The sequence below is a fragment of the Nicotiana tabacum genome, chromosome 13 (genome assembly GCF_000715075.1).
Source record: "Nicotiana tabacum cultivar K326 chromosome 13, ASM71507v2, whole genome shotgun sequence".
Taxonomy (NCBI): Eukaryota; Viridiplantae; Streptophyta; class Magnoliopsida; order Solanales; family Solanaceae; genus Nicotiana; species Nicotiana tabacum.
The window spans coordinates 10,480,331-10,501,610 of record NC_134092.1 but is presented as its reverse complement, the minus strand read 5'-3'; the positions used below and the strand labels follow the sequence as shown (position 1 = coordinate 10,501,610).

General features: G+C 37.2%; 1 protein-coding gene and 1 pseudogene across 18 annotated transcripts; both read right to left on the bottom strand.

Moving 5' to 3' along the window:
• Nucleotides 1-1,003: 1,003 nt before the first annotated feature.
• On the bottom strand, nucleotides 1,004-7,198 carry LOC107815445 (uncharacterized). 18 transcript variants are annotated; one of them, XR_012697905.1, is made up of 12 exons: nucleotides 6,564-6,734; nucleotides 6,371-6,437; nucleotides 5,525-5,665; nucleotides 5,275-5,428; nucleotides 4,977-5,046; nucleotides 4,243-4,470; nucleotides 3,931-4,134; nucleotides 3,553-3,645; nucleotides 3,365-3,466; nucleotides 2,633-3,124; nucleotides 2,458-2,542; nucleotides 1,648-1,733 (listed from the first exon to the last, which is right to left on the bottom strand). XR_012697905.1 is itself a non-coding variant. In XM_016641022.2 (10 exons), exons 4-10 carry the CDS (start codon nucleotides 4,282-4,284, stop codon nucleotides 1,221-1,223), a joined length of 639 nt encoding a protein of 212 aa, XP_016496508.1. In that variant the 5' UTR covers nucleotides 4,285-4,470; nucleotides 4,977-5,046; nucleotides 6,371-6,459; nucleotides 6,564-6,729; the 3' UTR covers nucleotides 1,004-1,220. The 18 variants fall into 18 exon arrangements, 5 of the variants coding, with proteins under 5 accessions (XP_016496508.1, XP_016496511.1, XP_016496510.1 ...); XR_012697902.1 differs by lacking the exons at nucleotides 5,525-5,665; nucleotides 6,564-6,734 and adding an exon at nucleotides 7,036-7,198; XR_012697901.1 differs by lacking the exon at nucleotides 5,525-5,665 and having other exon boundaries at nucleotides 6,371-6,459.
• Nucleotides 7,199-10,084: 2,886 nt separating this feature from the next.
• LOC107815443 (F-box protein SKIP23-like) lies at nucleotides 10,085-11,683 on the bottom strand (annotated as a pseudogene).
• Between the last annotated feature and the right edge of the window lie 9,597 nt (nucleotides 11,684-21,280).

Sequence of the window (21,280 nt, the reverse complement as noted above, 5' to 3'; positions counted from 1 at the left end):
ATTAATAACATTGGGTAAAAAGTAAATACCACTTAAAAAAGTGGCTATACCACGCCATTTCCGGATCCCAGAGAACAATGGTATTTTCACGGTGAACAGTTGTAATAATTAAGTTTGTATTTTTGGTGGACTTTGATTTATGAGGCAATGCTAACCCAAGAAAATTTACAAAGGAGAGCAATGATTCTTCGCAGCAAATATATGCCTGCTATGAAAAAAGAGCGAAGAGGAAGCTAATCACTTATTTTTGCATTTTAGCTTCTCTACGCGGAGCTGGAATCTGTTCTTCAATCTTTTCCAGGTCAGTTGGGTTATGCCAAGAACTATTAAACAACTGCTACAATGCTGGACTGGCAAGGGTATTGGAAGGGGAAGAGGAAGATATGGAAGACCATTCCGGCTTGTGTTTGGTGGCTGATTTGGAAGGGGAAGATGAAGATAAGAACTTTCACGTTCTCCAACATACTAGCCTCAACGTACTATCAAGAATGCATAATACTTGTCGAAATTGGAAAAAAACATTGACAACTTCATAGAAATCAGTAACAAGTTCATCTTTTACAGCCTTATACAAGTATTACATGCATACAGAGAGAGAGACAGAGAACTACACTGACATATAACAACATTTTGATGTTTTGCATTATTAGGAAGACCAAATCACTACGCCAAGGCTTTTAGTGGCAATATTTATTGCCGCAAAAACATACCCATATTATTGCCGCCAAAACTAATTACTTTTAGCAGCATTTATTCAAGGGACCTTTATTCAATTACCATAGCCACTAAAGCTGACGTAGAAATATAGTATTTAACATATTTTGTGACTTTTGTTATTGCCGCTAAAATTCAACAATTGCCATTAAAGGGAATTTATTTTAGTGGCAATTATTATGGTGGCTAAACTGACCATAAATTCACCTTAATCCACTCATTTAATGAAACACTATTTTATAACATCAAAAACAAAGATCACAAGAGCAATACCTTCTAACTAGAAGAATTATCAAACTCAAAACAATGTCATTTACTTGAAACAAGAACTAACAAATCCGACACAACAACTTATTTATCGACTTGTAAGAAATGTAGTATCCTTATGTACAAGACAACTAAACATCAAATTGGAAACCGAGTCTCTCATCAACAATGTGATATTCTCGATCCTCTCTTCCTTTTATTAACAATGTGCTACTCTTGTCAGCTATCGTTGTGTGACCTTAGAGCCAAATTTCCTTGTTTAAGTTCCTGCATTTCACCATCATACAATAAGAATTTTTTGCAGAAAAAATACATATTATAGCATATATGAGAGCAAATCCAAGAAGATAGCACGAATTAAAGTAATATTCGTGTAACCATTTGAGATAGAATTATACCATGAATCAAATTCTTGTAATATAATGTCTTAGAACAGTTTGTTAAATTACAACCTTAATCAAATACTATTCCTTTTAAGCAAGATGTCAAGGCATTAAACCAATGAAGACAACTAAAAATAAGACAACAGAGTCATATTTGATATTATGTCTCTCAAATTGTAAGCCTACATATGCAGAAAACAAAGAGAGTCCATGAAAAAAAAAGAAAAATACTTAATTAATACATTCTGCATCTTAAAAGCCAACTATTCTGCAGAAAATAATACCTTAAATTCTTGTTTTCTGAGTTAATGATCTGATCGACTCTAATCTGTTGTGCTGGATGTATTGCAATATCAGTGTTGTCTGTATCTGTAAAATATCTTCTCTGTGACATTTTGTATCGAGACGTATATATCGTATATTCGAATGGGTTTTCTGAATGATACTCAAGGTGCTACTCTTAACAAACACTAAAATGCAGTTTGCCCTACAAGCATCATGTTGATTAGCTGAAGGAAAATACACTAATAATCTTACAAAATGCAGCCAAAGTGGCAGTCCATTAAATAATCTCACAAACGAAGGACCAATATCTGCACTCTTTTGCCCATAAACTATTTCTACCCCTCATTCCAAACAATGGAAAAATAACAGAGACGTTTCTCTGATCATGAAATTAACATGGTAACAACATTACATTAACAAGGATGCCAATTGTCTTAAATTCTTGTTTTCTGAGTTACTGAGCTCTATCACACTAACAACTCATGTATTTCCTTGACAGATCAAAGTAGCAGTTCTCTAACTGGTAGTGTGGTTGTTGCTTTATTATAATAGAAATTTTGCAGGCTATGTAAGTTTTGTCAGAGACATGGTCACGTTGAGGAGTGTAGGAAGAGAAATACACCTCAACCTAGCAGAGAACAATGGACAAATAGAGAAGACAGCAATGGAATTAGCAGAGATGAAAATGGGAAGAGTTCTCTGGAAGCACCACAGAGGGATAAAGCTAAACAGGTATGGACATCACCAAAAAAACACAAGTAGACTGCAGCTAACTTTCATATATACATTAACGATAAAAAAGATATACCTTGCGAGAAGAAGGAACTTGATGTCACTGATGGCATCCGTGGTGCTTGCGTTGCTTGTTTATTGCCGCTATTGGCATCATGAACCTAGTAAATATAAGCACATATTAGATAGCACAATTTTCTTATAAAGCTAAACTTTAAGAAGAAAAGTTTAAAACTTTGAAATCAATTCACCTGTCTAGTAGTGATTCCATTGTTTTGAGGCCCATATAATTCAGTAGAAGCATATTTGCACATAAATTGTCTCATCCATGATAATTCCGACACTAGCATATATTGATTTTTTTTCATCAAAGCAATTTCTTCATCCTATTTTTTATTCAACTCCTTTAACTTCTTTATCTCTTGTTCTAACTTATGTGCAGCCTCATTAGACAAACCATCAGCAACAGCATTTCGTAAGGAAGATTTACCACCCCGTAATAGAGAAGGGGTAGGACCAAGTCCTAAACCACGAACATAACCACTTTTTTCAGTTCCAAACACTTGAGAATACACATCTCCTTCCCCAGCAACATCACCACGATGTTGTTCATTAGATGTCTCGCCATTACTCAACCTCTCATTCATCATGTCCCGAGAGTAATAGAGATAACAATTTATGACACAGTAAAGTAGAAGATAAACAAATAATTTATGACACAGGTTGAGCATATTCGTTAAGACCTGTAATTATTGACAAGAGAAAGAAGCATAGTGGGACAAAGAAGCTGGAAAAAAACAGGAGAGGACAGTTTGTGCTTATAAAAAGGAGAGTACAGTGGAATTTATGATGCCATCGAATCGAACTAGTGAAGAAGTTTAATTTCAGAACAAAAGACTTGCATGAGCTAGTGTAGATGTTTAATCTTAAAAAAAAAAGAAGCACAGAACTTGTGAAAGATAAAGTTGTATAAGAAATTTTACAATAGTATTTGAAGACTCCTCATCCGGTGGTTTACCATCCTTACGCATTGTATGAGTTAATATGTAAACTTCTTCACGTGTAGGTTCTATTCCATCTATAGCCTAATAAAGATTAGTTGATGCCAAACAATTAGACATGAATAAAAAGAGTTGCAGAATCTAATACCATATAATTTACGCATGAATACCTTTTCATTCATCAAAGTTGCTATGCTTTTGGATCCTCCGGTGTGAGGCATCTTTTGCTTAGCCCTACTGATTCTATTTGCTTGACTACGCTTCTGTCATTGCAACATAAAAACACGAACTGTACTTAAGCACATAGGGTAAAGTATTTATTAAATGATTTGTTGTGTTCAAAAGACTACATTCTCACCTACTGGCTTGAGATACATACTATATGAAGAAAAATAACTCATCAAGAAATGAAGGGACTTGTTTTTAAATTGTTTGACAGTAGAGAATACATAAAGTTCAAACTTGTTCAAGTGAGAATATATAATCTGCTCAAGCACTTAAAAGGTTGAAATCATATTGAACTGCTAACCAAAAAGGTACTTACTGACCTTTGCTTTATCAGAAAGCCAATACGAGGTGAGACCAATCCATTGATCCATTGGTATGTGACTTGGTCTATTTTTCATCAAGGCATCTTTGGTCTTATATTTGGTCACATACATAGTCTTCAGATCACATTTATAGTCCTTCCGTTTCTTCTCTATTGACTTTTTTATAAACTCTTCTCCACGTATTGGGATTGAGAATTTCTTCTGAAAAGATAGAGCAAGGAAACTAAATGATACTGTATCATGTATAAAATAATATCATGTATAAAAATAAATGATACTTATTAAGAATAATAATTTCATATCCCTCACAAACTCCACCAATTTCTTCTTTATCAAATGCTCGCCAATCATCTACGTTTAATGGTGTTAGTTCCGGAGTTCTAGCGACGATGCCTAGAAAGCTAGCAAGCTTTTGAACCTCTTTTCCAATAGCTTGATTACGACAATTAAACTGCACAACAATTGTCTTCCCCGGTGGTAGATTCCAAACATCTTTGAGTAATGTAGGCCCACGAACTTTTCGTACCCCTGAATAACCTGAAACAGATTCAAAGGTCATAATTTAGTTCAATCAAATTTACAACGGAAAAAGCTAACCATTAAATAGTTAGACTGCATACTATACAGATAATATGTTACTTTACATAATAATTTTCCAGATACTTTATCGTGTTAATCTTGTTACCAGAGGGAATTTTTCACTTGGCACTAGCCAACCTAGAGGACCCTAATTCAAGGATACAAAATATAAGCCCCAGAAAAAAAGAACAGAACCAGATTCATTGTTCTGCTCAGGCCTCAGCGGCAGTGCCCACAGAATTGTTCAAATTACTAGATTATTCATCATATGTTTGGGCTTGAGAGCAATTTTGAGCATTCATTAATTGCTCAATATAGGGTCGAGCCACTTCATTATGACGTAGTCCAGTAACCGATCTGCTGCCAACTCTAGTTCTCATATTTCACTCTCCAAACTTAAGTACTAATTTATTTTCAAGAACCTATAGAAGTCATAAAGAAAATGTCAGTGTCAAAATCAATACCTGTAAGCTACTATCCGAAGTTGTCTGAACGGCCAAATATATACACCTTCTACTCTGATTTAAGCACCCCCTGTTGTTGGTAACATTAATTGGTTTAAGAAAATGTCATTTGAATAAGCGATCACATAAAGTAAAGATGGATATGAATCAGCAGAAGAGTTATTTGCTTCTGAACAAGAAAGTACAGAAGAGACAATTCCACAAGAATGTATACTCCAGAGGATAAATTCACACAAAGAAATGAAGTCATTTCAATTAGGAAAGCAATTGTATTGTAAATGGAGTACTGGAGCTGGACCTCGAATCGGATGCTTGAGAGATTACCCTTCACAACTACAATCACATGCATTAAAAAGAAGTGAACTTGTCCCCTAGAAGTGCTTGTCGTCTCAATTTTTATTCGAGGTCATCAACACCGACCAGCTTTAGTAAAGAAATGCAAGAGCCTTTTCCTATACGTCATAGTTGGAAAGGAAGAAATTAGAAACAAAAAGAAGAAATATTTTCTTTCAACTGAAATTGGCTGTCGAGAGCAATCCTAATCCCACCTTATCCCATTAAACTTGGGATTATATTTTCCCACCTGGGTAAACTAGTCCAGGGATTATAATTTTAGAATTATAATCCCCGAATAATTTAGTCCGCGTACTAAACGATCCTGAGTACTGTATAAGTGGTCCATCTATAATCTGTGTCATCATTCAGTAATCATATTTTTCAACAAACTGAGTAAGCATTCATAATATATATAGGAGTATTCAAAACTCAGAAAACATTAAATTAACAATTCAAACATCAGCATAGCACAGCAAAACATTAGCCTACTTTTATTACTCCTTCTGTCTCCTTATAATTTCAATAAATATCATATAAATTTGATAAGCAATCACATAAAGTACAATCAGCTCAGGCACCAAAACTCAACTGCTGCAATTTTTTACTATCAATTAGAAGTAAAGGAAATAAGAACGACCAAGTGCTTTAAATAAGAATAAGTGCACAGGTTCCAGTAACATAATTGCATGAATTTTAATACAGAATTAAGCTGTTCTATAGCTGCCTGAACTCAAAAAATTTCTCACCGGTTAATTCGATTCTAACAACAACTAACAAGGTCCTTCAATCAACAAACTAGTCTCTCATTAAAAACACTTGGACATAACAGCTTCTAAAAGGCTCATCAAATGAAACACAATACATCACAAAACATAGGAACAGGGCATAAGCACATTACACTATTCCCTATCGGGCTAATTCCGTTTACATAATAAGTTGTAACATAACAAAATAATCAAATCAGTGTTTTTTTCAAATCAGATACATAAGTTTTTCTTTTAATAATAAAATCAGTATATGGAGAAATACAAAAATTCACATGATATTCACATTCTTACCTCAAAACTTTGACGCCCGAGCCCGGCTACTGCTGGTGAATAGCGAAGGGGAAAGTTCTGTGTGAATCTGCGAAGGAAAATTTCTAACCCTAACGATAAGAAATTTCAGAACGTATGGAGAAGAGAGCAGAGATTCCATATTATATGAGAAAGTTCAAAATTGAGCTAAACTTACAGAAGCTATGGAGCTTACCGAGATTTGAAATACAAAGCAAAGAGAACAACTTCAGATTGTAGAGTAAAAACACCAAAACCAATACAAAAATCACAAAAATCAAAATTAAAACGAGCAAAGACAATATATATAGTAACAGTATAAAGTATAAACATAGTATGTAAATTTAAATTTATGTGAACTTATTTTCTTTTTAGTCTGTGCCAAAAATTATTTGGAAACAATTTACCTTTGTGCAATGATTTATAGCCACATAAAATATATATGCCGCATTTTACACCACAAATTCAAAAGTCTTCCCTCTTTCTTAAACTCCGTGCCCAGTCAAATGGGCTCACATAAATTAAAATGGAGGGAGTATATAAGATCGAGATCGAATTGATATTACACTAAACTCAACTAAAATGCTAGCTGAATCGAATAAGTACAGTTATAGGAAAATCGAGAAGTAGATCAAAGAATAACTAAGTTGAATTGAAGAGACACTCACCGATCAGAGGAAGAGAAATGGAGAAAGAGAGAGAGATTGTAGGCTTCAAATTTGAATTGGGGGAATTTAGAGACTAAAAATAATTGGAGGGAAGCTAAAGAGAATTGGAGGCCACACAACTTGAATTGAAAAGGCTAGTTTTTTCTCTTTCAGGACTAATATTTTTATTTTGTCACTAAAAAGTATTCTTTTACCAGCTAAAGTTTAACTGCCGGTAATTGGTGACTTTAGAATAGAGGTGACAAAATGGTTAAAAGAAAACAGTTATCCACCCATATTATTCATCAAAAATGGGTTGGATAATGAAGCATTTAAAAATTGGTCGAATATGGATAAAGAACCATATTATCCACTTAGAAAATGGATAACCAATGGATAACTAATGTGTTTAACTTTTACATTTGTAAAGCCTCAAATTGGAGTTCCTCAAGTTTGGAAGACTAGAAATTCTCTTATAAGTGATCATATTTAAGAAGCCATGGATAATATGGATATCCATATTATCCGCCGGATAAACCCGTGTTTTATCCGCCTCAAATACGGGTCGGGTCGGATAATTTACCCGTTTCGACCCGCTCATATCTGACCCGACCCGCCAGTCTGCCACCCCTAGAATATAAATTAGCGGCTTAAGCTATTGCCGCTAAACGTCTAATTTGTTGTAGTGAATATGCAAAAGATATTTGTCTCTTCCATATAGAAACCCAGTGATGAATGTACAGCAGAGACATACAGCTTTAATACAAATACCTAGCATAGTAGATATTTGTCCCAATGCTGTGTATGCAGAGCAGTGCTTCCTCATATGATGGCTATGTACTTTCTCGTCAAACCCAACACGAAGATTCTTTGATATAACACTGTATTACGCAACTCCGACTCATCTAAAGCTTAATCAAAAAGAGCTAGCACATTAGAAGCTGTGTGAATGTAACAGCTTCTATAGTTTATTTAAATATTCAAAAGCAAACTATTTGACAGACTTACACCAGAAATATAAATTCTGCAAGCAAGTATTCTTAATTCTAGAAGTATGCATCCTCCTTCCTCCAAAGCAAGCATTATTCCTTTCCAGCCCAAAAAGTCGAGAAGATGCACATGGGGATGGTTTTCCAAATCTGCTTCAGGTTTCTAGGCATCGGCTGACTTCGTCAGCTATCCATTGACCTCTTGGATCTTCAGTGGCATTACCCATGAAACACCTGTCACATTTAGAAACAGCTCCAAACATTCCCTAGAAACTCTGCAATGTAAAAACAAGTGTTCCACTATATTTTCTAAAATTGGTTTCAGCACCTAAAAGTGCTTTTCAACAGTTTATGCTTATTGACTACTTTTAATCAGCTAATCCAAAAAGGGCTTAGCCTCAGGCCCGACTATCAGTTTCTCGTGAACTTCATGCCTCATTCTTATGTCTACAAAGACATGAGGCTTGCAAACTTTCAATGTTACCTGTCTTAGCAAATGCAATGTAAAAACAGGTGAAAAGAAAAGGTCTTTCGAGATTTGAATTTCGGTCCCTTGTGCAAATCTCTAACTCTTTGCCGCTAGGCTATCTCCTTAGGGGTGTTCTGTCCTCCAAAGTTATGCCTAAGTTTTAGGACTTCAAAAGATTGAAATCTACTTCTCAGGAAAAAGAATTTTTTTCCAGATCCTCCAACAATGAAAATTGCTTCTTTAAGAAATTACCAAACACTATGAGAGTGTTCTTTTCATGTTAAAACCAGTTATCACTGTTAAAGGAGATATAATACATATATTAAAATTGTCCTGCTCCTACATATTTAATTCAACACGACTAACAAGTTTCATACATCTTACAATCTTGTCTCCACTTTACTTAAAACAGTCATAAATTACATTAAAGTACCTATTAAAGTAGCCTGTTTTGGTTGGATTGTAGCAAAGGAAGCTTTTCTAACTAAGGAGAACTTGCAGAAGAGAGGTTTTGTTCTATGTAACAGGTGTTACATGTGTGAAGAAGAGGCATAAACAGTCAATCATCTACTCTTTACACTGGAAGGCATTGCCCACTTGACATCATGGCAACAACAGAAAGTGATTGACTGTGTAAAGAGTTTGTTGGAGACATGGCAACAACAGAAAGTGACAAAAAGTCAACAGATAGTATGGAGAATAATTCCTCTGTGTGTGTTCCGGAAAATATGGTTGGAAAGAAACAGGGTTTGCTTTGAAGGGGAAAGGCGGCATGTATCCAGGATCAAAAACATGATGCTTATTAAACTTGTATTTCTGGTGTAAAAGACATGTAATTGAAAATATGGAACAATATATGGATTTTCTAGAGGAGCTAAGAGGAATGTAGTTGCTTTGTTGTATTAGTTTGGATGTTTGTAATTTTGTACCATCTTGGTACCTTTTAATAAAATCTTACCTTATCAAAAAATTCCTGAACCGAGGGTCTATTGGAAACAGCCTCTCTATACTCACAAGGTAGGATAAGGTCTGCGTACACATTACCCTCCCCAGACCCCACGGTGTGGGATAATACTGGGTATGATGTTGTTGTTGTTGCTTAGCTTATCAAAAAAAGATAATAAAAAAAAGTCATAAATTACATAGACTCTAGGAATGGAGACAGAAAAGACATAGTATTCGATATAAATATGACTTATCAAAAGATCATATGCAGCAAATGCTGATATCAATTTGCAAATCCAGGCGTCCACCTAATGTCAATCCGAGTCTGCAGGCTGATCTCACAGTTAATACTTACCTCACTGAAACTGGACAAGCTTTCGATTCTGACTCACTTGATCTTTGATAGCCATAAAGAAGATATCAAAAGCATCCTATAGTGAGTTTCATTCTTCTAGAATTAAACTGGTTAATGACTTTGCCAGATTTTATAGAAGACAAACTATGCTATAAGAATTTTCAGTAATTGCTAGTTTAAAGTTATAACTCAGTAATCATAACTTTCACCCTACACCAGCTGAGTATAGGTTCTAGCCTACCAGAAGTTCTCCATTAAGAAAACTGAGAATAAAGCCAATCCTGATTGCATTCGAACACAACATACTTGGAAACAAGAAAGTATCACAATTAACGGAATTATCTTTTGTCCAGCTATATTGAAAACAAGAAAGATACATCAATGGATTCTGAAGGTAAATGACAGAATGTAATTATTTAAATAAAAAATCATTCGACTTTTATAGTAAAAATACATAACAAATAGAGCAAATAAACAAATATGTCTGACTCTAACACAGAGTTGGTGTGACCCAAGTTGGAGGACAAACACGACTGAGGGAAACACCCTCGTAATGCATCTGGATGCTGCCATCTGCTAAGTTGAACACCCCCATGTCCAAGCCTCCTCCTTCAACAAAGCCGAGGTATGATTCAAAAAAATCGTCAGTAAAATAAATATGATTGGGCTTGATTCCTGGAAATTGAGAAGTTTGGACAGAAAGAGAAGCATTAGCACCCAGAAAAAAAGCTCTCTCCCCTAATTCCCTGGTTTCTGTTACTTTGCCAGCAGCAGCTAAATCAACCTTGAAAACTCCAAATTGTTTTGTTCCATATCTTAACTCCTCCCCATCCCGAAGCTCTTCCTCATTTTCTCCTACGATGTAAGTCAATGGAATCCTCATCCTGTCACAATCATCTTTGACTTGGCTTATTTGAACACCATCTCGCACAACTATAAATAATGATCCTAGTGATTCTACGATGTATAAATGATCTAGCCTGTCTCGAGGACCAAATGGTAACTGCGCTATGATATGACTTTTTTTAGTGGGTTCAGGGCCAGCTACATCACAAACAAGGACGCGGCCGGAATAATCTACTGCATAAAAGCGGCCATTAAAATATACCACATCAACAAATGGAGTATGATCTGATCTGTCCCAGCTAACCCTGGTCCATCTCAAATCTCCAGGTCTCCAAAAACTGAGGAATCTAATGCCTCCCTCAATGACCATGAGAACAAAGTCGGATGTATAAAAAGGACTAGCTGACAAAACTGCCTTGCGAAAAAAAGTAAACGGATAGCCAGTCTCGTGTTCATCAAAATCTTTAGTGGTATTTTGATGTGGCAATTCGAACTGAACACCGGAGAAAGGATGTAGCAAACTAGCTTCACCCTCGTCTTTTCCAACTGTGATAAGCCATCCCATAGACTCCACACATCGTTTTCCTCTAGCTTTAGGAATCCTCTTCTTCAAAATCATATCATTATAGAGGCTGAAGAATTTTCGACAGCAACTGTCCCTTTTATCCTCCTCTTCTGGTAACATCAGCCATGGAACTCTAGGCAATTCACTGTTAAAATTGTTTTTGGTGGCTGCGGAGTGCCAGGATTTACAGACGGTGCCGAGTGCCGAAATTTAAGTAGTCTTCAATCAAATTGAAACGTCTACCAATGAGAACTAGCAGATCGTGTTGAAGTTCGGACCAATCACGCATCTCTTGCGCCATGGCATATAGGAGAAAATCTATCGATGCCAACGAGCCGTCCTATATGTTTGCTATAAGTAAAGAAAAAATCCCTAGATTCGGACGACAGACTTCCAACCCAAAGTACATTCAGAATCCTAGTTGCCGACACTTTTTTTGTGGGAGCACGTGGGTGTTGGAACACACCTGCGCGGCTTGTCCCTTTAAGTTTATGTTTATTACAGGTTTGCCGCCTCCTTTTTTTTTAAGCGGAAAAGGTTCAAAACTGCGCTCGACTATTCAAAATGGGATACGTTTACACCCGTTTGGACTTGTTTTAAGTGACTTTTAAGCCATAAGTTAGGAATTTTAATTTTTAACTTTTGGTTTATTTTTGTCATTTTAACTTAACAAAAGTACTTAAAAATATATTTTTTTACTTTATTCAAATACTACAAAATGACTTAAAAGTTATTTTTACTTAAAAGCACTTAAAATAAGTTAATCCAAACGACTCTTAACCTCTATTAAAAGTTGGCATCATTTGTGTCTCTACCTTTACGTAAAGGGGTCATTACGTCCCTCCTTTGCTAACGGGCACAATTTTCAAATTTTTTAATTCCAAATTTCTTTTTCTCTTTTTAAAGTCCACTTGTCACACCCCACTCCCTTCCTACCCTCCCTTTTTTTCTCTAGAAATGATCAAAACTACCCCTGAACTATACGAAAACTCGTCCCTAGCCTCTTATTTTTATTTTTTTTATTCCTTCCATTTTCTTTCTCTTTCTTCTTTCTCTCCTTTCAACATACCTGGAGAACCTCACTCAAAACCTCCCAAAGATCCAAAATAGTTTTCCAAATAAAGTAACACATACTAATACAAATACACTTATACCCACCCACAAATATACAAATATAGCACATCATCTTAAAACTTTCATATTCAAGTGAACCTTTAGTAGAATTGTACTTATATACCATGTGTGCTTTAGACGACTTATTTTTCTACTGATTGATCTTTTTTCCTCTTGGTTTGTTTTTTTCCAGTGAGTGGATGCATCAGCCGATATATATATATATATATATATACACACACACACACACACACTATATGTTACGATTACATGTATAGGAAGAAAGTAACTCAAACTAAAGAAAACTTCATACATAACACTAGTGGGAGTTAAAACATGATTTTTTGGTAGATAGGGCCTCTTTAACAACCTTTTTTATGCAAAAATTAAATTAAAATAGTAAATTGTAAGACAAAACGTTCAATACAAGATCAACTCGTGAGTGACACAGAAATTTTACTTTTATTTTTTTATTTTAAAAAACTATTTGGTTCCATAAAGGTTAAAACTCTATTAATGGTAAAGCCATATTTGTCTTACATGTTCTCTTTATAGCGAGAGCCGTCTTTATTAATCTTGGAGGGTTCTATGCTATTAATAGATGATGGTACACATAACTTAAATTCATTAGGGAGGTTTGGAATTTTTTGGAAGGTTTAGGTAAGGTTCTTCAATGGATGTTGAAAGGAGAGGAAGAAGAAAGAGAAAGAAAATGAAAGGGAGAAAAAAAAAAACTAAAATAAAGAGTTGGGGAGGGGTATAACTGTCCCATTTCATATAGTTCAGGCCAAGTCTTCGAAGAGATTTTTGAGAGAGTTTTCACCTAGGGATCCTACTACAAGCAAAGTGAATTTCTAGCTATGATGTTGTGAGAGTTTTGAATTAGACCTATTACTGTCACGTCCCGAAATTTCTCACCGACGGGACCGTGATGACGCCTAACATTTCACTTGCTAGGCAAGCCAACGTTAGAGAATCATTAAACCAATTCCTTATTTACATTCAGTAATTAACAATAATTAACTAAGATGAAATATAATAAGTGCGGAATATCATAAAACTGTATTAATTACTACTACTCGGATCTGGAGTCACAATTTACGAGCATTCTAGAATTTACTAAAAGTAATAGTCTGAAAGAAATACAACTGTCTGAATGAAAGAAACAGTAGAACAGAAAAGATAGACGGGGACTTCAAGGTCTGTGAACGCCGACAGATCTACCTTTAGTAAACGGATAGTGGACCAATAACAAAAATCTCGATCAACCCGAGCCGATATCAAAATCTGCACAGAAAGTGCAGAGTACAACATCAGTACAAACCGACCCCATGTACTGGTAAGTGTCGAGCCTAACCTCGATGAAGTAGGGACGAGGCTAAGGCAAGACACCTACAAATCAACCTGTATAATTAAACAGTGTATATACAAATAACAGAAATGAAGAACTAAACAGGAAATGTCGGGAGGGGAACATACTGAGGGGAATACAAGATGAAAAACTACAACAGAATAATTACCGGAGCAGTCAATATATCATGAATCAACAGGAATAGTGAATACAGTAAAGATAAATGCACGGCATCACCCTTCATGCATTAACTCTCATATCATGGCACGACATCACCCTTCGTGCATTAACACTCACATATGGCATGACATCACCCTTCGTGCATTAACACTCACAATATGGCAAGACATCACCCTCCGTGCATTAACACTCACAATATGGCACGACATCACCCTTCGTGCATTAACACTCACAATATGGCACGGCATCACCCTTCGTGCATTAACACTCCCCCTTACCATAATGCAATGCATAAATAACAACAGGGAGATAGAATAACAAGTACAAACCTTACTTCAACATTTTTGTTCCATAATATCAATCCTAACTTTGAAATAGAAACTCAATTATCACAAAAAAATCCGTAAACATGATAAGAACGATAAATTGAACAACACTAGTATAACACGTAGCAATTAGGCATAGGAATAAAATAATATAAGAAAAACAGAGAAACATGCAAAACAGGTAAATTGGCGGCGCATAAGTACTCGTCACCTCACATATATGCCGCTCACATGAATTTCACTTAGCAAGTAATCTAAGGTTCCTAATTCCCTCAAGTCGGGGTTAGACACAATACTTACCTCGCTTCGAAGGTCACTTAATTCTCAATCACAGCTTTTCCTCTAGAATTCACCTCCAAACCACTCGTATCTATTCAAAAATGACTCAATAATATCAAATATTGCTAAAGGAATCAATTACATTGCATAAATTTAGATTTCCCAAATTTTTCTCCAAAAAGTCAAAAATCGACCCCAGGCCCGCTTGGTCAAAACCCAAGGTTCAGACCAAAATCCATTTACCCATTCACCCCTGAGCCCGAATATATAATTGGTTTTGGAATCCGACCTCAAATTGAGGTCTAAATCCCTAAATTTCTGAAATTCCTAGTTTCTACCCCAAACCCCTAATTCTACCATGAAAATCTTAGATTTTAGGTTGAAATCTTGTAAAATGTAATGAAAGATTGAAAGAAACCAGTTTAGAATCACTTACCTATGATTTGGGGGAAGAAATGGTCTTAGGAAACAAGTCTAAAAATATCATAGGAATTTGCTCGCGCGATCAAATCTCCAAAATAACACCTAGAACTATGAATTTAATACCAAATTAAATGAAATTCTCAAAAATACTTTAAAATTTCTATTTTCTTAACTGGACGTCCGAATCACGTCAAATCAACTCCATTTCTCAACAAATTTCACAGAAAGGTCTTAAATATCATAATGAACCTGTACCGGGTTTCGAAACCAAAATACAGATCCGATAATAATAATGCCAAATATCAATCAATTCTTAAAAACAAATAATTTTCAAACTTTTAATTTTCATCAAAAATTCATAACTCAAGCTAGGGACCTCCGAATTCGATTCCGGACATACGTCCAGGTCCCATAATTCGATACGGACCTACCGGGACCGTCAAAGCATGGATCCAGACCCGTTTACCAAAAATGTTGACCGAACTCAACTAAAATCAACTTTTAAGGCAAAAATTCTTATTTTTATTAGTTTTTAACATAAAAGCTTTTCGGAGACCTTCCCGGACTGCGCACGCAAATCGAGGAGGGTAAAAATGAGATTTTTAAGGCTTAAGAGAGCAGATTCAAGTTCTAAAATATAAGATGACCTTTTGGGTCATCACATTCTTTACCTCTAAAACAACCGTTCGTCCTCGAACGGACATAGAAAAGTACATGGGCTGGTGAAAAGGTGGGGATATCCACTCCGGATATCGGACTCAGACTCCCAAGTAGCTGCCTCAATAGGCTGACCTCTCCACTGCACTCGAACTAAAGGGTAACTCTTTGATCTCAACTGGCGAACTTGCCGGGCTAGAATTGCCACTGCCTCATCCTCGTAAGACAAATCCTTGTCCAACTGGACAGAGCTGAAATCTAACACATGGGATGGATCACCATGATATTTCCGGAGCATAGACACATGGAACACTGGATGAACCGCTGATAAACTAGGTGGTAATGCAAGCATGTAGGCTACTTCACCCACCCTTTCAAGAATTTCAAAGGGTCCGATATACCTAGGGCTCAACTTGCCCTTCTTTCCGAACCTCATTACACCTTTCCTAGGTGAAACCCGGAGCAATATTCTTTCTCCAACCATGAATGCAATATCACGAACTTTACGACCGACATAACTCTTTTGCCTAGACTGAGCTGTGCGAAGTCGATCCTGAATAATCTTGACCTTATCCAAGGCATCCTGTACCAAATCGGTACCCAACAACCGAGCCTCTCCCGGTTCAAACCAACCAACTGGCGATCGGCATCGCCTTCCGTATAATGCCTCATATGGAGCCATCTGAATGCCCGACTGGTAGCTGTTATTATAAGCAAACTCCGCAAGTGGCAAGAAATGATCCCAAGAACCTCCAAAGTCTATAACACAAGCGCGAAGCATATCTTCCAATATCTGAATAGTGCGCTCTGACTGTCCGTCTGTCTGTGGATGAAATGTTGTACTCAACTCCACCCGCGTGCCTAACTCACGCTGTACAGCCCTCCAGAAATGTGAGGTAAACTGCGTACCTCGATCTGAAATAATAGACACGGGCACCCCGTGAAGGCGGACAATCTCACGAATGTAAATTTCAGTTAACCTCTCTGAAGAATAGGTAACTGCCACTGGAATGAAATGTGCTGACTTGGTCAACCTGTCCACAATGACGCAAACTGCGTCAAATTTTCTCTGAGTCCATGGGAGCCCAACAACAAAATCCATAGTGATACACTCCCACTTCCACTCAGGAATTTCTAACTTCTGAAGCAAACCACCGAGGCTCTGATGCTCGTACTTAACTTGTTGATAATTCAGACACCGAGTTACATATGCAACTATATCCTTTTTCATTCTCCTCCACCAATAATGTTGCCGCAAATTTTGATACATTTTGGGAGTACCTGGATGAATAGAATACCTAGAACTGTGTGTCTCTTCAATAATTAATTCACGAAGCCCATCCATATTAGGCACACAAATATGACCCTGTATTCGCAGAACTCCATCTTCCCCCACAACAACCTGTTTGGAATCACCGTGCCGCATCACGTCCTTAAGTACAAGCAAATGAGGATCATCATATTGTCGCCATCTGATGCGCTCATATAAAAAAGACTGAGCGACTGTGCAGGCTACAATCCGATTGGATTCTGAAACATCTAACCTCATGAACTGATTGGCCAAAATCTGAATTGATTGGCCAAAGTCTGAAAATCTGTAGCTAACGGCCTCTCACCAACCGGAATATACGCAAGGATGCCCATACTCATAGCCTTTCTATTCAAAGCATCGGCCACCACATTGGCCTTTTTGGGGTGATACAAAATGGTGATATCGTAGTCCTTCAATAGCTCCAACCATCTTCTCTGCCTTAAATTAAGATCTTTTTGTTTGAACAGGTACTGAAGGCTACGATGATCAGTAAATACCTCACACGAGACACCGTAGAGGTAATTCCTCCAAATCTTCAGCGCATGAAAAATGGATGACAGTTCTAAGTCATGAACAGAATAATTCTTCTCGTGAACTTTCAACTGCCGCGAAACATATGCAATCACCCTGCCATCTTGTATTAATACTGAACCAAGCCCAATGTGAGATGCATCACAATACACCGTATAAGATCCTGAAATTATGGGTAATACCAACATTGGCGTCGTAGTCAAAGCAGTCTTGAGCTTCTGAAAGCTCAACTCACACTCGTCTGACCATCTAAATGGGGCACCCTTCTGGGTCAATCTGGTCTTAATAGTTGTTCATAATCAATTACAGAATCGTCAATTAACTTCATGTTAACAAAAATCTCGTTTCAAACCTTCACAATACTAATAACGAGATGTGAGGCATGAAGACTTCATAATTATTTACCCGAATTAACAAGTCACATTTAACACCACCTGGGCGGGCACCTACCTCATAGGTTACAACTCAATATTACAACACGAATTTGGCAAGTATGCACAGAGAATTTCATACAAAAATTTTCTAATAAGCCTAGCAGGCATGACTCCCTATTAGTACTATAGTACAAATTTAATTTCACAAGGGAGAATTTAAACACAAGAATTTTTATCACAAGGACCTCGTCCTTATATAACTTCCACCGCAGCTCATAGCCCGGTTTAAACATATCAATTTATTTAAAAGGTGAGGACCTCAACCTCAGTTCTGAATCACAAGTAATATGCACATCTTGCCAATCGAAACTTTCCATTTTCTCCTTTTAAATAACTTTCGTTAAACAAAATCACAACACATAATGAACCCCACACTGGTAGGGCATATAATTCACAATTTGTAATTAATTATCCGTAAATTACATCAAAACTTACCGAAATGAGTAACACAAAGCCACCTTTAGCCTCACAGCTCTTATTAGAGACCAACATGGAATGATAGGCGTAGTTATCTCCATAAAACCTCCCAACAGGAGTAAACACATAAATAGATTATAGAATTACGAAGCTCACTCATAAGTGGAGCACAATAGGAGGACTCGTCTTGATACTCAGAACCAAATTAAGTTAAGTAAATTATTCCTTTATTTTAAATCGAGGTCGTACCTATAACGATACCATCTGATGTAACAACCTCCGCCATTCCGTAAAAAATATATAACAAGGGTTGGGTCTCCACCTCTAGGACACCTTCTACCCGCCTGTCCTCCACCTCTAACTAGTCGTGTGGATGGTGTAGTAACTACAATGGGACACGTAGACTGAGTGCTTTGATGAAATATGTCTCTCCCAAGTCTGGGTCAATTTTCTCATGATGTGCCTAGTATCACCGTATTCATAACAACCCCTTTGCGGGTTTGGCTGCTCATATTGAGTTTGTGCCAGATAACTGGAATAACCATTGTAGGAAACTCATGTCGGTGGTGCATAAAACAAAACTTACCTGAGCACCTCGATTAATCCGATGTGCGAACTGGGCTGACCGACTGCCTGAGCCCCTGCCATAATGATTTATACTCGCAGAGTAGAATCCACTGAATCCCCCAGAACCTTGAGAAGTCTTGTCCTCCTTAGTTTCCTTTTTTTTATCACCCCGAACACGTTCTAATATCTTGGCAATTTCTACCACTAGTGGAAATAAATTATCAGTATGTAGCTCCCGAGGCATACAAAATTTTATGATCATAATTGAGTCCTTTAATGAGTTTGTGGACTCGCTCTCTGGCTATAGGAAGCAAAGTAGGAATATGACGGGCTAGCTTATTGAACTCGATGGCATATTATGACACCGTCATGGTGACTTGACGCAATCATTCAAACCCTATGCGCCACGTATTACAGAGAGTCCGGGAAACAAACTCTTTCGAAAGCGTTCTGAGAACTGAGCCAAGTGGGCGGTGTTGCATTGGCTGGTCTGCCCTCTTCATTGGCTTTCCACGGACGCCTGTGGAGAATTATCTCTCCCAAGGCCAATTTCTTCTTTTGTTATGCTGACTCAACACTGTTGAGCTGACCCATTTTTTAACATACACTTCGAATCTTCTTTGGGGTAACCCTTACCCCTATTTATACCCAACAATCACAAAAGTAGAGCTCCATACAGGCAAATCTTAGCACGAACCACATAGTCCAGAACCTCCTCAACCACTGTACTTCCTCCGAAGCACCCCAAAATCCGCAACCATGACGTCCACGCCGAGTAGACATTCTGTAAATTTAAAGTTGTTTCTCTAACTTCTTTGGTACTGAAGTATATGATTATTAAGTAGGCGGACATACAGCAAGTCCCAGCCTTATCCTTTACAAAATCTCAGGCCTTAAACATGTGTAAATTTTTGGGGAAACTTTCAGTACCATATATTTACATTTCAGGCCAAAACTGATATAACATATGACCCCGCAATCCATCCATTGATAGTGGACTCCTCCCACTCGGCACGAAGTCATAGTTCACCACGTCCGATGATCCACAATCATAACCTTCACAGCTCGTATAAATCAATCAGATGCCAAGGTCCGTTGCACCCCTCACATGATTTACCGGTTGATCTCTCAATACGTCTGCATCTTCAGTCGGAACCACACGTTGAGGCAATGTTAAGCATCTATGGCTCTCTCGTAATCCATCTGCACCATCACGAACCGTCGATGCACAACTGATACCGAGTGCGCAATATCATACACGAGTAGATACAAAGGAATATGAGATATATGTTTCAAGATAAATCAATGTCGCATGATAAGGAATGAAAGAAGTGAAATTGTTCCTAAACTCCATAGCCTCTGAGAGATAAGTACAGACGTCTCTGTACCGATCCTTCAGACTCTACTAAGCTTGCTCATGAATCGTGAGACCTAGGCAACCTAGCGCTCTGATACCAACTTGTCACGACCCGAAATTTCTCACCGACGGGACCGTGATGACGCCTAACATTTCACTTGCTAGGCAAGCCAACGTTAGAGAATCATTAAACCAATTCCTTATTTCCATTCAGTAATTAACAATATTTAACTAAGATGAAATATAATAAGTGCGGAATATCATAAAACTGTATTAATTACTACCACCCGGATCTGGAGTCACAATTCACGAGCATTCTAGAATTTACTAAAAGTAATAGTGTGAAAGAAATACAACTGTCTGAATGAAAGAAGCAGTAGAACAGAAAAAATGGACGGGGACTTCAAGGTCTGTGAACGCCGACAGATCTACCTTGAGTAAATGGACAGTGGACCAATAACAAAAATCTCGATCAACCCGAGCCGGTATCAAAATCTGCACAGAAAGTGCAGAGTGCAGCATCAGTACAACCGACCCCATGTACTGGTAAGTGTCGAGCCTAACCTCGACGAAGTAGTGACGAGGCTAAGGCAAGGCACCTACAAATCAACCTGTACAATTAAACAGTGTATATACAAATAACAGAAATGAAAAACTAAACATGAAATGTCGGGTTGGGAACATACTGAGGGGAATACAAGATGAAGAACTATAACATAATGATTACCAGAGCAGTCAATATACCATGAATCAACAGGAATAGTGAATACAGTAAAGAAAAATGCACGACATCACCCTTTGTGCTTTTACTCTCAGTCTCATCATAAAAATTAATAGAAACGGCACGGCATCACCCTTCGTGCATTAACTCTCATATTATGGCACAACAAACATTACCCTTCGTGCATTAACACTCACAATATGACACGACATCACCCTTCGTGCATTAACACTGTCCCTTACCATAATGCAATGCATAAATAACACCAGGGAGATAGAATAACAAGTACAAACCTTACTTCAACATTTTAGTTCCATAATATCAATCCCAACTTTGAAATAGAAACTCAATTATCACCAAAAAATTCGTAAACATGATAAAAATGATAAATTGAACAACACTAGTATAACACGTAGCAATTAGGCATAG